The sequence below is a fragment of the Hermetia illucens genome, chromosome 2, assembly GCF_905115235.1.
Source record: "Hermetia illucens chromosome 2, iHerIll2.2.curated.20191125, whole genome shotgun sequence".
In the NCBI taxonomy this organism is placed as follows: Eukaryota; Metazoa; Arthropoda; class Insecta; order Diptera; family Stratiomyidae; genus Hermetia; species Hermetia illucens.
Window position 1 is genome coordinate 145,324,017 of NC_051850.1, and position 15,852 is coordinate 145,339,868.

Consider the following 15,852-nt stretch of genomic DNA (forward strand, 5'->3'; position numbering starts at 1 on the left):
TGGGCCACGTTCCGTTGTTTTCGGTGACGTTCCTCATGCTGCCCTGTCCGGAGGATGTGGGCCATCTGACATCTTTCCTCAAACAACTTGACTACACTCATGACTCTCTAACCGCATCATGGACCTTGGCCAAATTGCTTTGGATTTGGAAAGAAAGGCAGATAGAGTTAAGCAGATGAGAAACACCAACTAAACCAAGGTTCTCAATCTATCTGTTTAATGAGTAGAGCATGACTTTCTCCAACTTCTCACCCAATCGGATGTCGATCGAAGCATTATACCTCCAGATCCATTTCGTTGCCTTGTCTAAAATCTGAGAATTTAATTATTTCAACACTGTTCCGTGCTAGTGTTCTGTTTGTGTTCCTATATGGGAGTCATTCAAAACCTTGCAGTATTCATTATCTCCATCAACATCTGTCTGCGCCGTATCAACGGAACACCCTGGCCTGATACTATTGCAATCGAGGAACTTGGTCGGCGCATAGACCTGACCGGTGGGTGATGTGATCGGGAAGCGAAAATGTATTGGATAGATGAGACATTAAGGAGGGGGCGACAATTGCATTGCTGGTTACACCTTGCGGTGGAACCCACTCTCCTAAGGTGATCGGTGAGTGGCTTGCCCCCAGAGTACGTGGCGTGACAGTAGCGAAGGAATGCGGGGATATCGAGAAGTCCTAGGGTGGGTGGAAGTGCAATTCAGGGAACCATGAGCAGTGCCACGTATGAGTCGTTAATGCGCTATACCCCGCCAGGGGGTGGGTGGCAACCATATATATTAGCTTATTCAAAAAATTACAGCTATTCCAGTCGTTTAGCCAACCCAATCTTCTACTTTCTTCTTAATGTATTAATTACATCGATTATTAAAAAAATTATTTAATGAAACTTATTGATTGAATTCCAGGAAGCAACAAAACGACCCAAATCAGGGAAAGACTTAATAACATTGCATATGAGCTCTGAAAAGTAAAGAGCCGGTACCCAACACAGTGGCTTGGTGTGTTCTTTAATCGAGTTATTGAGAACGGTAGAACAATATCTGATTGGCAAGAAATTACAACCATTCGAATATGGAAAACGAAAGGTGGTCCATCCGATCCGTTTCCTGTCCCATAACATGAAGATTTTTGAATGCATTTTTGACAACCGTATTCGCGTTCAAATAATGGTAAATCAAGCCGGATTTGTCAAGAATTGCAGAACTAATAACGCAATACACGCTGCGCGGTTGTTCATGAAGAAACACCGTGAAGTCCAGCGCACCCTTTACATTGCATTTCTATATATAGAGAAGGCATATGACTGTGTGCCACATCAACTCATCTGGTATGCTTGGCGGCAATACCAGTAGGACTCGTGCGCTAGGTTCAATTGCCCTACCACGATCCGAAAAGTAAAGCTCGAAGTGTGGCGGGTATATCAAAATCGCTTCGTGTCTCTGTCGATATTCATTAAGAAAATGCCTCTCACCACTCGTCTTTGCTCTTATTATGAATACGAACGGGTGTACGACCGACGTATCAACAAATGTCTCAAATCCAACATTTACCGCAGTGTCATCCAACCTGTCGCTCTCTGTGGTTCTGAGTGTTAATCGACTATAAAAGACAATGGATGGCGTCTCACGTTAATAGAGACGAACCTGTTTTGTTGGACCTGTGGCGTAACATGCCATGATCACGTCCAAAATGAGGATAGCCGCAATTGATATGGGGTTGCATCGATCGTGAGAAAGTTGTGACTAAGGTGAAGTGGTGAAGTGGTCACGTAATTCACGATAATGTGGATTGACACACCAAGATTGGTCTAAACATTGAAGTCGATGGGAAACGACCAAGGTGCAACCCGAAGCAAAGGTGGCTTGATACGCTGGTGGTGATTTGAAAACCTCACGACTGCAGTCAGATCAGGCGTAACAGAACAAAATGGTGCAATGAATGAAGGTGAACCGACCCCGCTTCTGAATGGGACCAAGGCGGAAGACGAAGAAGATTTACTTGAAAACTGCACTCGCACTAAAAGCGCTGGAAAGTTGAAAGCTACCTACTTACCTAAGTTATTCAAACTTCAAAACTTGAAAACAATTATTCATAATTTTACATTACAGTTCCTGTGCTCATCCTCTATGCACTCCCACCAGACGAAGAATGTCAAAAGGCGGGGCCTTTAGGGGCTCATTATTTAGCAGAGCCTAAGGAGTCTAGCTAGGCTTATTTTACACTCCTGGGGCAATCTTCTAATTTGAAAAATTGAACCATTAGTTTTTACTGTTCGCTGTTGTGTGAAAAATGGTTTTATGGGTCACAAAAATTGAAATACATTCATTTTTGCCGGTTGTTTGTAACAGTGTGCAATCAAAAAAATTACTAAAATTTGTTCAATGTATACACTTTAAGATGATATAATGATCGTTCAATAAAGCTTCGTAGTTTTCTTTAAAAAATCCCGAAAGTGGCCTATTTTTTGGGCAACAAATGGAGTTAACCCCGTAATAGCGCCTGTAGCCAGAACGATTGCTTCCTCAATTTCTTTATACGACAAGTTACAAGTTATTATGAGCTTCTTCAAATTCAGGCTTGGTACTAGGTCTGATTTGAATTTATCCCAATTTGCCTAAGGAGAAGATCTGAAAATTGCCATGTGCCTTGCGGTACAAAGGACGGAACAAGTTACACTCCACTGCAAAGTGGTCAGACATGCATGTTAGGGTTTTATAGGAGCTCACCTGAAAACTTTGTCTTGTTTCCTCAGACAGTGGGAAGGGGTTGAGGTTGAATTGATTAGAAGATCTTCTGGGAAAATTCGGTTAAACTATGTTAAGCTCGGTTAGCGTAGAACTGTCCTGGATCCATTTTAATAGGATTTTCCCATTTCTATCGACAGTCATATCGCCCCAGCAGTTATGTTTCGAGTTAAAGTCACCACTGAAAATGTGGTACTTGGATTTTAAAGAGGGATTGAACAAGACTTTCAGGTCTTGGCCTAGTTACTTGGGGTGGGAGTGGCTTCTGATATAGGCAGAGATGATCTACAATATGCAATTTTTACTATTGCCGTCGAATCGGAAGAGACGTGCAGGTTCTCGATGAGGACTTCTCCAAACGATAGTTCTTTCTGACTAAAAGGGTTGCGCATGTGTTATTGTCATTCCGTACAATCTTATATTGTGAATTGGCATTGTTCTCCCCTTGGGATGAGTTTCCGAAATGCGCACCGGCCTGGCACTAGACAACTGCCACCGCCACTTGTACTGGGAAGAACGGTCCTATTTGGCGATGTTTTGTAATGTGATATCACATTACATTACTTTGGTAATGTTGTAATGCTTGGTAATGTGCGAATTACGCTCGGTGACGGTAATGTAATATACTTTAAGGCGATATCACTTCTGTAATATTGCATACATCACCTACACATCTCTACTAGCTACCTCGGCAACGTGTTCAAAGCTTTAACGTATAAAAAGTTTAGTGTATACTTACTACTATCGACATTTCAACAATGCCTTCTATGACCACTAAATAATCTCTGAATCGAAAGGGCACCCACCGGAAATAGTTTGAACCACTTTTAAAAAGACGACTCCGTTAGACTATGAAAAATTCTTCTTCCTTAGTGAAAAATGCTACCAACCGGAGGTAGTACCCAAAATACATCGATGCCTACCTGAAATTCTAAAGCGAACATAGAGCAAAGAAGACTACTCTTCCCAATGGTACCCGCTATGAATTACATATGGCGTCTCCCTTCCTAGATGGCACAGAGTATCAAAGCGTATCTTGTTTTTTGATCCATCTTTACGTAGCTACTTTTACATATTTTTTCTTTCGTCCTAAGATTTATTGTTTCCGCACGTTCCTTTCCGTATGCATGGTTCACTCGATATAGCAAGGGCTTTTCTCTTCTACAAATAAACAAATAGAAAGTAAAGGAGTCTCATTATTTTTACAGAATGATAGACATCAAGCTCAGAAAATAGTACCTCCCCAACTTGTGGTTGGTTGCCATAAAAGGATGTTCTCCTTCATACTTCTAGGTAGCGCAACCAAAATGCGAATCTTTATTTCGATTACAATGCAAAAGTACTGCTTATTGCTATAAAGTCTATCGTAGATATTCAAAATCATAACGCTCAAATTTCGTGCATTAAGGAACTACAAAACCAAAACTTAACATTATCCTTGCATGTTATCAAAAGACGGGAACTCGAGTGGAAATTTTACACAAAGCCTACAAATGATCCGATTAAGTAACCTTTTACAATACTATTAGCTTCTTCCCAGGATTTGCTCCTCAAAGAATGTTCAGTACCAGGCATGGTCTTCTTTCAAGTATTGAAAATTTTGGTAAGCATTCCTACATATGTGTAAATTCGGAAATTCAAGGAAACCTAGGAGCAAGTCATGCGGTTCTAATTTCTCATCTATGCTTATTTAAATGTAAATATGTGTTAGTGTACTTAATTGAGTTTGTTAAACTTCCAAACAGCCTAGTCAAAGGGTCTTTTCTTACCCAAATTGCTAACATAATGGACAGACGATTGGAGTTAGCGAATCCAAAGGCCCAAATGAATTTCTTATTGCTTCTATTCAAACCGATTTCGGGTGCCCTCTCGACGCACCATATTCGTCTAGAATTCCGTCATAACTTCAGCACATATGAATATAAAAGGGTCATTTTAAAATATTTGGTGGTTTTAACAGCTTTCCAGTTATATCGTTCTGTGCTTCCTTTTCGAATCCGAACATGAAAACGAAAGGGCATAAAATGAAAATTTCCACGAAATAAATTTTATGGTCCAAGCAACATGCTCATTGAAAATCTTTCATGGAAAAATCCTTTAACTCGTTTAGCGTTTTATGACGTCTAAAGGATAATACAATATTGGAGTCAGCTATGACATTTATAATGTGGCTTCCAGCTTTGATGTGCATGGATACGAGTAGGCATGACCTAATTTATCTGGAGAAACGACGATAAGACTAGACGCTCGTACGTGGGTACTTGAAGGAATTGTTGCAGAAGGAGACAGCGTTAATTCCAGACTTTAGAGCACATACTAATGGGGTAACATGATATTTATTCATGAAGACGCTGCAGAAGTTATGATACAAGTGCTAATACTATGTAAACCGATGTGGCGTAATATCAGCTACCGTAACGTTAATACTGAAAGCAGATGTGATGCATGCTGGCGCCAACGTCTGTATACATATATCTGCACCACAATCACACGTAGCACCTGCCAACATCAAAAGTCAGACAACGATGACTCAATTTATTCACATGTGAATTCCATAGACGATAAGCTACTGCCAAAGCTCTTGACACCGACAGGGCTCTGAATTCAACCGCAGATGAATGCAATATTCTACTGAAAAACTTTGTTTAACACCTGAGACTGATATTTCCAGCGCCTGGAAAAACTCGACACTCATCCCCATCTTTTTATCCCATTTTAAGATGCTTTAGACAGAACTCTTTATAATACCCGAGCGATAGGAATATCATATTTAATATCTCCGACCTACGCTATTGACTTTTCAGATCCCAGACGATAGTAAAATATGACATATTGTCTGGGGTAAAAGGCTATGTGAAAAATAAAAAGGTATAAAAAGCGGGTCATGCATGGACATTGTAAAATATGCGGTCCGTTTCACCCAAATAAGTTTCCATCCATCAACCACCGCACCCCTGAAAATCAAATCAGCTATGATGGGGCGCTTTCAAGATTTTATACTGCTAAGCGACACGAAGATAATCTAATTTTGTGACTTGACACTTCCTTTCAAAAAATTGAACATATCTGCACCATAACCAGAGATTTCGTTTGAGTCAACTACATAATCCCCGGGAATGGGGGAGGAAGTGGGAACTTTTGCTAATAAAATGTTTCCTTTTATGAGTATCTTGTGAATACATGATTACCACAACTTCAAAGTGGGAGTCACCCTCATGAAATCATTATCTGTTTTTTCTAAGGTTTCTGGATAATCGGAATATTCTTCACAAGCAATGCATTTTGAAGGAAGCAGATGAATAGATGTGTAAGACTTCCCAAGTATATATGTGTATTAAAGCCAAAATGCGAGGCTAGCAAAAATTATCATTACATATGTAGATATTTAAAAATGGTTGTTCTACTGAAGATGCATCCGTGACTGAAAACAGAAAACTGATTACTTGACATTAGTACTAAAACGGTTGAAGAAACATCCCAAATGCACAACTAACGAAAAGTCGATTGCTACTCACTAATATCTCATCAGTTCTAAAAAAGCAATGGAACCTCTGTTGATCTTAGAGAAAATACAAATCAAGGTGAAGTCCGCAAAAACTAACTTCTATTACAGATGCTAGTATTTTTGAGGATGTGTATTAATCCAATAGTTTAGCGCACAACACAAGGGCAGATTTATTCAACACCTGAAAAAATTTGGAAATTGTCCGTCGGCACCACAGCTAGAAGGAAGCACCAGTCGACACAACTTATTCTGCAAACCCGGAAGGTGTGTCAGGTTCTTTGGTACTTTATCCTCTCTGAACGTTAAATTCTCCGAAAATTGTCAATCAGCATATCGTTCATCCTCTTCGTAACCTTTCTTCTGTATAAGTAATTGAGAAATCTCATCTCTATAATCCGAACCTCAAGTCAAAATTTTCCCACAAAGTGAGTTTCAAGTCAATCTACCGGCGCTTAGCTGATCTTATTACATTATACCCATCAACATCAATAACGCGTAGCACCCTAATTGCCCATAACACTAACAGTGCATAACATTACACCAACATAATCCTGTACTTATTTCACGAATAGAAGGAATCGAGACACACTATCTCTCCAATATGCCTGGTATGAGATGATACGTGCGAATCAGATTAATACAAAAATAAACATTAAAACGCCGAATCGGACCTGAATACTTTCCCCATTCTAGACCGAAGTTTTACACGTTTGGTTGGAAATCTTTGATCTGTAATTCCATTTTAGATTAAGAAAACCACACTTACAATCTACTCAAGGTTTTACCAACCCTATTTTCTAATGTGGACCTAAAGGATAATCAATCGATTTTGACATATCCAAAACGTCATGAACCAACATTAGGAATATGTTAAACAAACCGTTTTGACACATTGGCTATTATCTTTTGAAGTCATATTCTTTTGGTTGTGTAAAAATATCTGATTTTTTGCCAAATAATAGTAATTTGCAGGAAGTATTGATTTTTTTTTCCATTAAAAAAACGGCTGCTTATCGCATCCGTTGTTCGAAGAGGGGGAGACCATAGACAAGAAGAGTTTGCTTCAACATTGGGAGGTACCCATCAAGCCATTTCTAAACAATTGAGGGCGTTGGGAATCATGGGGGATTCAAAAGCAATGAACTTATATTCCTTATGATTTGAAGCCAATGGACGTTTAGTGTCGTTGCTTGTGGACAGCTACTCCAGCGGTAAAAAAGCGAAAGTTTTCTTCGCAAATCGTGACGGATGATGAAAACAGATTCACTATTCTCCGATTTGTCCCAATCTCCATAGATGCCGGATTTTACTTAATACTAACCCTAAGTGCCAAGCGTTTAGGCTCGGACGATCCTGGCTACTTAAAAGCTAAAGGGGCGCTGATGGTAGGTTAGTGGGAGAATCCGTCCAGAACTTCCCGCAACATCGAGCACATGTGCCCAGTGATGTACTTCTGCATGGTTTGAACCAGACTGTGTGAAAACCTCAGGACATCAAGGCGGGCCATGAAGGGTTCAGGTACAATATTAGGGGACAATTTTATGCGAACTACAACCACTCTCTCGAGACGCCAAATTAATGTGATCCCGAGCCAGTGGATCATAGTTCATTTTCTTCTTCACATATTTCTGTTCAATAGTATACACGGAGCGACCCGTTTTGTCAACTAACAGCATGACAGGCTTGTTGTGCGATAGGTGGCGATCAGTTAGAACTTGCCGGCATACATACTGTAAGCAGAATTATCAAGTACTATTTGCGGCTCATATTGGTAAACCGGACATGTTCCATTGATTAGTCCATGCTTGTATGCAAGGTTTTGATGGATCACCTTATATACAACGTTATGCCTGGTGGTGTATTGCACCGGTGCCATTACAGTGCGGCCAGAAATGAGATAGTCCACCGTCTCTAGCGGCAAACCACACATTCTGCACTGGTCGTTCTCCACCCGCTCTTTGATGATGAGCTTTTCACTCAGAGAATTGAAAGATCAATCTTTCAAACTAAGTGGAGTCAGTCCACAGTTTGCTTTACAGACAGCCGCATACAAAGAACTCGCCTGTCCACTTAGCGGTGATATTGTGCCGCCACGTCAACCACGCCGCTACCTCCGATGACACGTTCCACGGCAGAGTTTGGATGATCAATTTGGGATTTTGACAGAATGGTTCGTATCCGCCGCTGGACGTTTTCCAAATCGGTCTTCCCCGGCAGATGCGGTTTTAGCACGAGCTTCACACGTCGCAGGAATTCAGACAGCAAAGCATCCTTCAGATCACCAATTCGAGCATGGGTTCCTTGCAGAATTCCTAGGTACTTATAAAAGTCTGTCTCGGTCATTACTTCGATGGAGAGGTCAGCAATGCTATGTCCGGCATGCGACTCGTGATGACATTTGCGGATGGCCTATATTCAATACCTGTCTAATCCAAATTTCATCCGAATATCACGGCTGAACATATCTATTATTCTCAACAGACTTTTTAGGTGATCATCATGATCATACAACACGAATGGTTTTTCTTTTTCTGTTGCGAAATAAGCGCACAATAGAATTGTTTATTTCTTTGGACAATTTTCCGCCATGACACTTATCCGATTTGAGGACAAGCGTTTTGTTGGGTAATGCTCTAAAGAAAAGACCTGTTTCGTCGGCATTATAAATGTCCTGGCGTCTGTAACAAATTAAAAGTGCTGGATGTTTTTTTAAGAATTGTCCAACGTCTTCTGGATTAACAGCAGAGGCTTCACCAGATAGACATCGAAATGCTATGTTGTGCCTACTGCGAAATTGTTGCAGCCAACCGTTAGATGCAGCGAAAACTCCAAGGCTTAAAACTATTTCCTTGGCTTTCTCTTGAGCAATTGGTCCCGATAATGGAGTGTTTTGAATTCAGACCTTGCAAACCCAGTCATAAACCATGCCATCAATATTTTTCCCTTTTGAATTGAGAAAATTTTTTTGTACTGTCGATATTTTCTCCAACAATCCATCTGGCCCTGAATACCTCTTTGTTACGCACGATAAGGGAAGCCTGCATCTTTCTTATATCAAATCTGGTTGAGATAAGTCAAATTGATTTATCAATATTGAAACAAAAGGTGAAACTATAACCAAATAATCTAATGCCTATAGACCTTTTGGCTAGCAGACTTACTGATGTATTTTCATTTTCATATAGATTCACTATATCTATTTTCCTTTTTAAAGAAAGCGCTTTCCTCTGTAAAATTATTAGTTATTTTACCTTTTAGACTTTTCACTTCAACTTGCTTGCAATTAGCACACACATTCCTTATCAGGGGAGTCCCCAAATTAGTTTGTGGGCTTTTACGTTTGAATTCCTACGCACAATTTTATGCGTCGTATACGCCCTTAAGAGGTTCGTGTTCGGCTATCAGGTTTTTTTTGTTCAAAAAATTATAAAATCTACTCTCCGCGTCCGGTCAAAAAGGGTGTCCGTCAAAGAGAGACAAATTGTTTTGACATATACAAAAAAATCATAATCACAGAAATTGTCCGCCCAAGAGGGGCGTTCGCCTATTAGGGGAGTCCGCTAAGAGAGTTTTCACTGTATTATTGGCAAAGTTATAAAAGGTGAAATTTGTATATTTCACCTGAATTTGTCGCACTCAAAGGCGTGTATTACGTCATCAGCTTATAAAATAAACTCATATGAGCACGGGTCAGAAGGGAACATCTTAGCTTTCCTTTTTTAGCTTTTTTTCGATTGTTTTCAGTTATTTGTATATCAGAACCAATTACTCGGGATAGATATATATAGCGGTATACAATTTGTATACATATGTATAAATATATCCATGTACACTTTTCTGCACGGAGTAATGAGGAAATACTGGGATGCTTTTGATCATTTGCGTACATATAGGTATATGTGTGTCAATATACAGTATAGGCACTGTTTTTTTGCTTAGGATGAGTACAAAATCTGTTTTTAATATTTAAATATATCTTGGAGTTTGGAAATATATGGAGAAATGTTTTAGTTAGTTCCTCCCATAAAATGGACTCCAAACCTTTAAACCTTAAGAGCCCAGCTTCCGGTAACCTGACTTGTTGCATGACTTAGTCCATGCACCGTTTCCCCTAAGAGTGCATATTCCTTCATATATTGCCAAACTCCAAACCAATAAACATTGTCTATTACCGTATACTGATGCATACATATATATGTATGCATTTAAATTGATATAACGCATCTCCACATATTTCCACGTTACCCGTGCTCAAAAGCATAAACACATGTATGCATATTGAATCCCGTTGGTGGTAATATACACACATGTCCATCTTATTTGTCTGTTTTCAGTAATTGATATTGATATACAAATAATTAAAAAAAAGCTTGGAAGGGAAAACTAAAAGGACTCCATGTAATTTCATTTTACATGGTGACGACGTCATACACGTCTTGAAGAGCAATAAATTTACGTGAAATGCAAAACTTTGACTTCCTATAATTTTGTCAATGATAGTTAGATTGCCTTCAAACTTTCCAGAATTGTGTCATATGCTGCTACCATATGTAATATACTTCTACGATGAACTTAAAGGGGGTTTGCGGGAAAATTTCTAAAATATGGTAAAATACTGCTGTTAATTTTATTTGTGCAGGTATCGTGAAAGGATATACTTTTGAGGCCTAGATATCATATAGATGCACCATTGTGAATTTATTCAGATTTTTCGGATGGATGGCTTCTGAATGCGAGAGTTGTTTTACTTTTCGGGGCAAACACTTTGAGTCCTTCTTCCAATCTGTTTCCGACAATTTCAAATATTAAGCGAACCTTTTCACTTGATACCCCACATGCCTACATTTTGTGAAAAAAAAATGTCCACTCCCTTTGGCATATATGTGGAGCGCCCCTTAATCGTAACGCAAAATATGTCTAAAGGGGCACAAGATACACGGTGCGGCAGCATAACTTCCTTTTTTCAATAAAAACTATTGTATGCATCGGAAAATATTTATTTATTTTTTATAATGTAGGTACATGTCTAAAGTTTTTATTTACATTGTTTTGAAGATCAAATCTGTTAGGTGACGTTCCCCATTCTCCATACATTGCGTAAACCGATTTCTGGCGTTTGTCATGACTCTTGTTAGCATAGCAGGTGTTATGTTGGCAATTTCTTCTTGGATGTTGGTCTTCAACCTTGCTAACCGACCCACACAAATGAAAATGGGCTTCATCGCTAAAAAAACAATAACACCCTCGGGAACGACATCAAGAAAAAGCTCACACGCGTTCATCCGAGAATTGAAGTCACGTTCTGAAAGTTCCTGCACTATCGCCATCTTATAGGGATGAAAATGAAGATCATCACGAAGAATTCTTCTCACAGAACGATCGGATAGTCCAAGGGCAGATGCGTGTTTGCGCGCAGAACGCCGTGGCGATCGCAACATTGACGCTTTCACTGCTTTAATGTTCTCAGGTGATCTAACGGGCCGAGGGACTCCAGTTCTTCCTTTTGTCGCACTTGCAGTTTTTCTGAATGTAGTGACCCATGTAACAATTGATTTGCGGTCTGGGACGGGAGCCAACGGGGTTAAATTAAAGCGATTCCGAAATGCACGCTGTGTTACAATAACCGAACATCCGCTTGAAAAGTAAACCTCAACGGCAAAGGCACGCTCCACACTATTCCAACGCATGATGGCGACTGAACCGTGCCGGGACAAAACTTTACAGTATCCCCTCTTGAACGAGACCGCTAGCGCTCCGCTATGACATCAACTAACTGAGTGACGCGCGGTCGTTTCTGAGTAAATCGAGAGTGACAGGTAGAAAGACGTTTGCCTGTCTCAACGGCCAGACGGAAGGGTAGGACATTTTGCCACAGATTGCGAAGAGAAGCCCAACTGTCCCCTCTGAAGAAGCTCAAATAGTAATGACTGTGCTCATTTCACAGGAAGTGTCAAGTCTCCAGTGTTTAAGAAGGCGCTATATACAATTCGGAAATGAAGTTCATGCAAATTAACTTTAACCATTGCCAAGCAGCACAGGATTTGTTTGCACTTCATCAGCAAATATATATAAATATATCTACACTGTAAAATAAAAATTGTAGTTTGGAATAAGCTACTGGTCTATCTTCTTGCTGGTGATTACCCGAAATTTGTTTTAGCTCCTCCCAGGACTTCCCGAGACTTCCGCACTTTTCTTATACTGTTCTGCGTTAAGTGCCCATCCCATAAATAGCCCAAAAATGTTCCTCCCATTTCAAGCACTATCGCAGGCTACCCAAAATTTGTTCATTCTCCTGTTGTTCTTACTTTAATAGACAACAAACAGAAAAATATTCTATCCATGTATATTTCCTGATTCCTTATTTTCCATTAAAAAAAATGTTTTTCCCTTTGATGATCACCAATATTAAGTAAAATTCGAGTGAAAATGCTTAGTTTATTTTTTTCATTTTTGCAAATCATATGTGACGCACAAGTACGTATTATGTGGGGGATTGGATAAATTTTTACATATTTTAGTGCCAAGTCACCAATGACGCAAACGTGTGCCCCATGACCTTGGGAAGCTGTTAAAGGGCCCCAGTAAAGTGTCACTATAAGGCGTGGGCGGACAATATTTCAAAACGCTTGAAAAAACCATCAGCTCAGCATCGTTCTCTACCATAAAAATTTTCTGAGAATTCAATTTTTACATTTAAAATATCTTCGTCGGGAAATGGGGCCATGAGTGCACATTAGTTGAGATATTCCTCCATCGCCACGTTTGCCTAACCTGGTCAGCTATTGTAAATCCTTTGCTATCCAAAAATTCTTTCCTTCCATGAAAAAAGTAATCCCTAAAAATAATCGAAGATTCAACATTATCAAAATCCGTAACATAATCGTTTGTCAGCAAGGAAAAAGCAATGTAAAATACAAATCCCATCGTCATAAAATAATCAAAATCTCATTCATTTCTCTCCGTCCCTATTTTTCCAAGGATTTGGCTGTCCTTAGTATTCTTCGGGAAAAGCAGTTATGCTTCTTAAAAGACATTTCGCTGGCTTTCATGTTTTCACTATGTATTGCTTTGCTCGGCTCTCCCATTCTTTTTCAACCTTATCCTTTGGCGTTATTTCATTTTCCCATTTTTCCCTTCTTACAGGAATGTTCGGTATTTTTATTTGAGAAGAAAATTGCGGAGAAATTGCATAAACCGAAGAGAAAGGAGACTGTGACAGAGTTACTGCGAGCGTCGGTGAAACAACTGGAGAGATTTAGACATCCCAAGGTAAGACAGATGAAATTTATTTTACTTTCCTTTGAACACTCCGAATCAGAAATATTCCGCCGTCACCACATTTTGTGGGGCGAAGAATTATAACTAGACTATCACGCCTGCAGAACATGTCCCTATTTAGTGCCTTGTCATATTTCAAGGAAAATTGTGGACTTTTAGCTGAGAAAAGATAAGCTGAGTAGAAGCTGGTGCAGCCCTCGGCAATATGGTATCGTAACTTCAAATAGAGGAAAATCACGATTGAGCCATAAGCTGTCACCAAACACTTCAGACACTGGCACTTGATCCTTCAGACAGCTTGAGATTAAAAACTTTAAAAGGTAAACGTTGGCTGGAGAATTAAATAAATAAAAATGCTGCTTTTATAACAAACCACGGATTTGCATAATTTATATTGGGTTTTATTGCTCCACTGTAGATGGAAGCTAAAGATAACATCTTTCACAAACAGCCCGAAGTGCATCTCCACTTTCGTTTTCTTTTTGCAAACTACATGCAATGGCAAGACAAGTATCTACTCCCACCCCATATTTTCTAAAGAAACTCCACACGGTTTTGGCTATGTACTATATACAAAGACTTGAGTTTTAAAGTTATCTATTTTGTGAATATTTGGAGTCAATTTTGAAATCATTATTGAGTCTATAACTTTATTCGTGCCGTTTGCTAAGAGATGGCGTAACTTCACTATTATTCCATCGTCCCACTATTCCGAACATGTATTGGAAAGCTACTGTCATTGTGCATCTTCTTGGGTATATGTCATTCATTTGAAGTGTAAACAACAATAATTTTTTCACCCAAACAGTTGAACTTTGTGCCTGGAAAAGTGTTTTTGCGGGGAGTTTTTCTTCATTACTTTAATATGAAGAAAACTGTTGCCTGAAAGTCATCGTATTTTGGAGCAAGTTGATGGTGAACATGCTCTAGCTGAGCGAATGAAGCGAAAGTGATTTGCACGATTTTAAAGTGGTGATTTTGACCTGGAAGACAATGAGCGTCCTGGACAGCCAGAAAAGTTTGAAGATGAAGAATTGGAAGCATTACTCGATAAAGATTGTTGCCAAACACAAGAAGAACACGCAAGATCTTTGGGAGTCACTCAAGCAGCCATTTCAAAACGTTTAAAAGCAGCCGGATACATCCAAAAGGAAGAAAATTGGGTGCCACAAGAACTGAAGCTGAGAGACTTTGAAAGGCGATTTTCCATGTAGGAAATGCTTCCAAAAAGCCACAAAAGGAAGTTAAGTCCTTGAGGGTTTAACGTGAGCACCTGTCTGGACGACATAATCCCACGGGCTTCTTAAGACACGGTTTGATTTTATGACCACAATCAGAGCCCCGCTGAGACAAGCAACAACGGTACCAGTCTATACAAAGTGCATGGCTTTTTTTTTTTTTTTTTTTTTGGAGTAGGGTAGGTGAATGCGTTTACGCACAGAGTGTTGGACTCCCGCAAAAGCACGCTGGCGGACTACCAACTAAACACCTCCCTGTCATCAGAGAACTAGCCTGGAACCGTTTGACACATTACTTCGGGCTAGCCCTCCCGCTCTCCCGGCTTTGGGAGCCTTCAAGTCAGGGAATTCCTTTCACCAACGGGAGGGGAGGGGAGGAAGGGAGTTGTTAGTTCAGGGAACCCCTTACCGTTCGATCCCTCTGCCGGTCGAGTTCAATCTTCTTCGTAGTAAGAAGAGCCCGAACATAATGCGCAATACGATTCCAGCTGCCAGCGCTCTTCAGCATCTCTCTGACAATGTTGTCTGGAGAGAGCTCCCCTGTGTCTGCATAAAGCTGCTGGCGGAGGCCATCCCACCTCTCGCAAGAGAAAAAGGTGTGTTCAGCGTCATCCGGCACTCTATTGCAGAACACACAATCAGGAGATCGCGCCTTCCCAACCCTGTGCAGGTAAGACTGAAAACCTCCATGCCCACTTAGAAGTTGGGTAAGGAAGTAATCAATCTCACCGTGCTTTCTGTTCAACCATGGGTCTAATGCAAGTGCATGGCTTAGCATTCATACTGGTGGATGCAAGACCTACCTAAATCTCTACCGAATTAAGGAGTACGGCATCCATGTTGAAACGCAAGACCATGCCGAGGCCCGAAGGTCTCTTCTCGCTTGAGCATAACCACAACCCCCATGAAGCTCCCACTAGGGGGCCAACCGCAAATAACCGAGCTGTACTCATATACAACGGGAGTTCACCCGAAGTATGAGAGTCCAGGGGCTATCCCGGTTCCCATGATACCAGTATACCCCTGGTAAGGTTTCGTGACCAGATTGCCACTTCAGATGAGTCCCCGTGCAGACTCGG

At 40.3% G+C, this 15,852-nt stretch overlaps 1 protein-coding gene across 2 annotated transcripts in view; it reads left to right on the forward strand.

Annotated features, from left to right (window-relative positions):
• The window catches only part of LOC119649051 (SCY1-like protein 2), a 211,623-nt gene that overhangs the window by 53,405 nt on the left and 142,366 nt on the right, over positions 1–15,852 (forward strand). For both annotated transcript variants that reach the window (XM_038051029.1, XM_038051030.1), the window contains exon 2: positions 13,401–13,526. In XM_038051029.1, the coding sequence (XP_037906957.1) occupies positions 13,401–13,526 (126 nt within the window). The remainder of the gene's footprint in view (positions 1–13,400; positions 13,527–15,852) is intronic.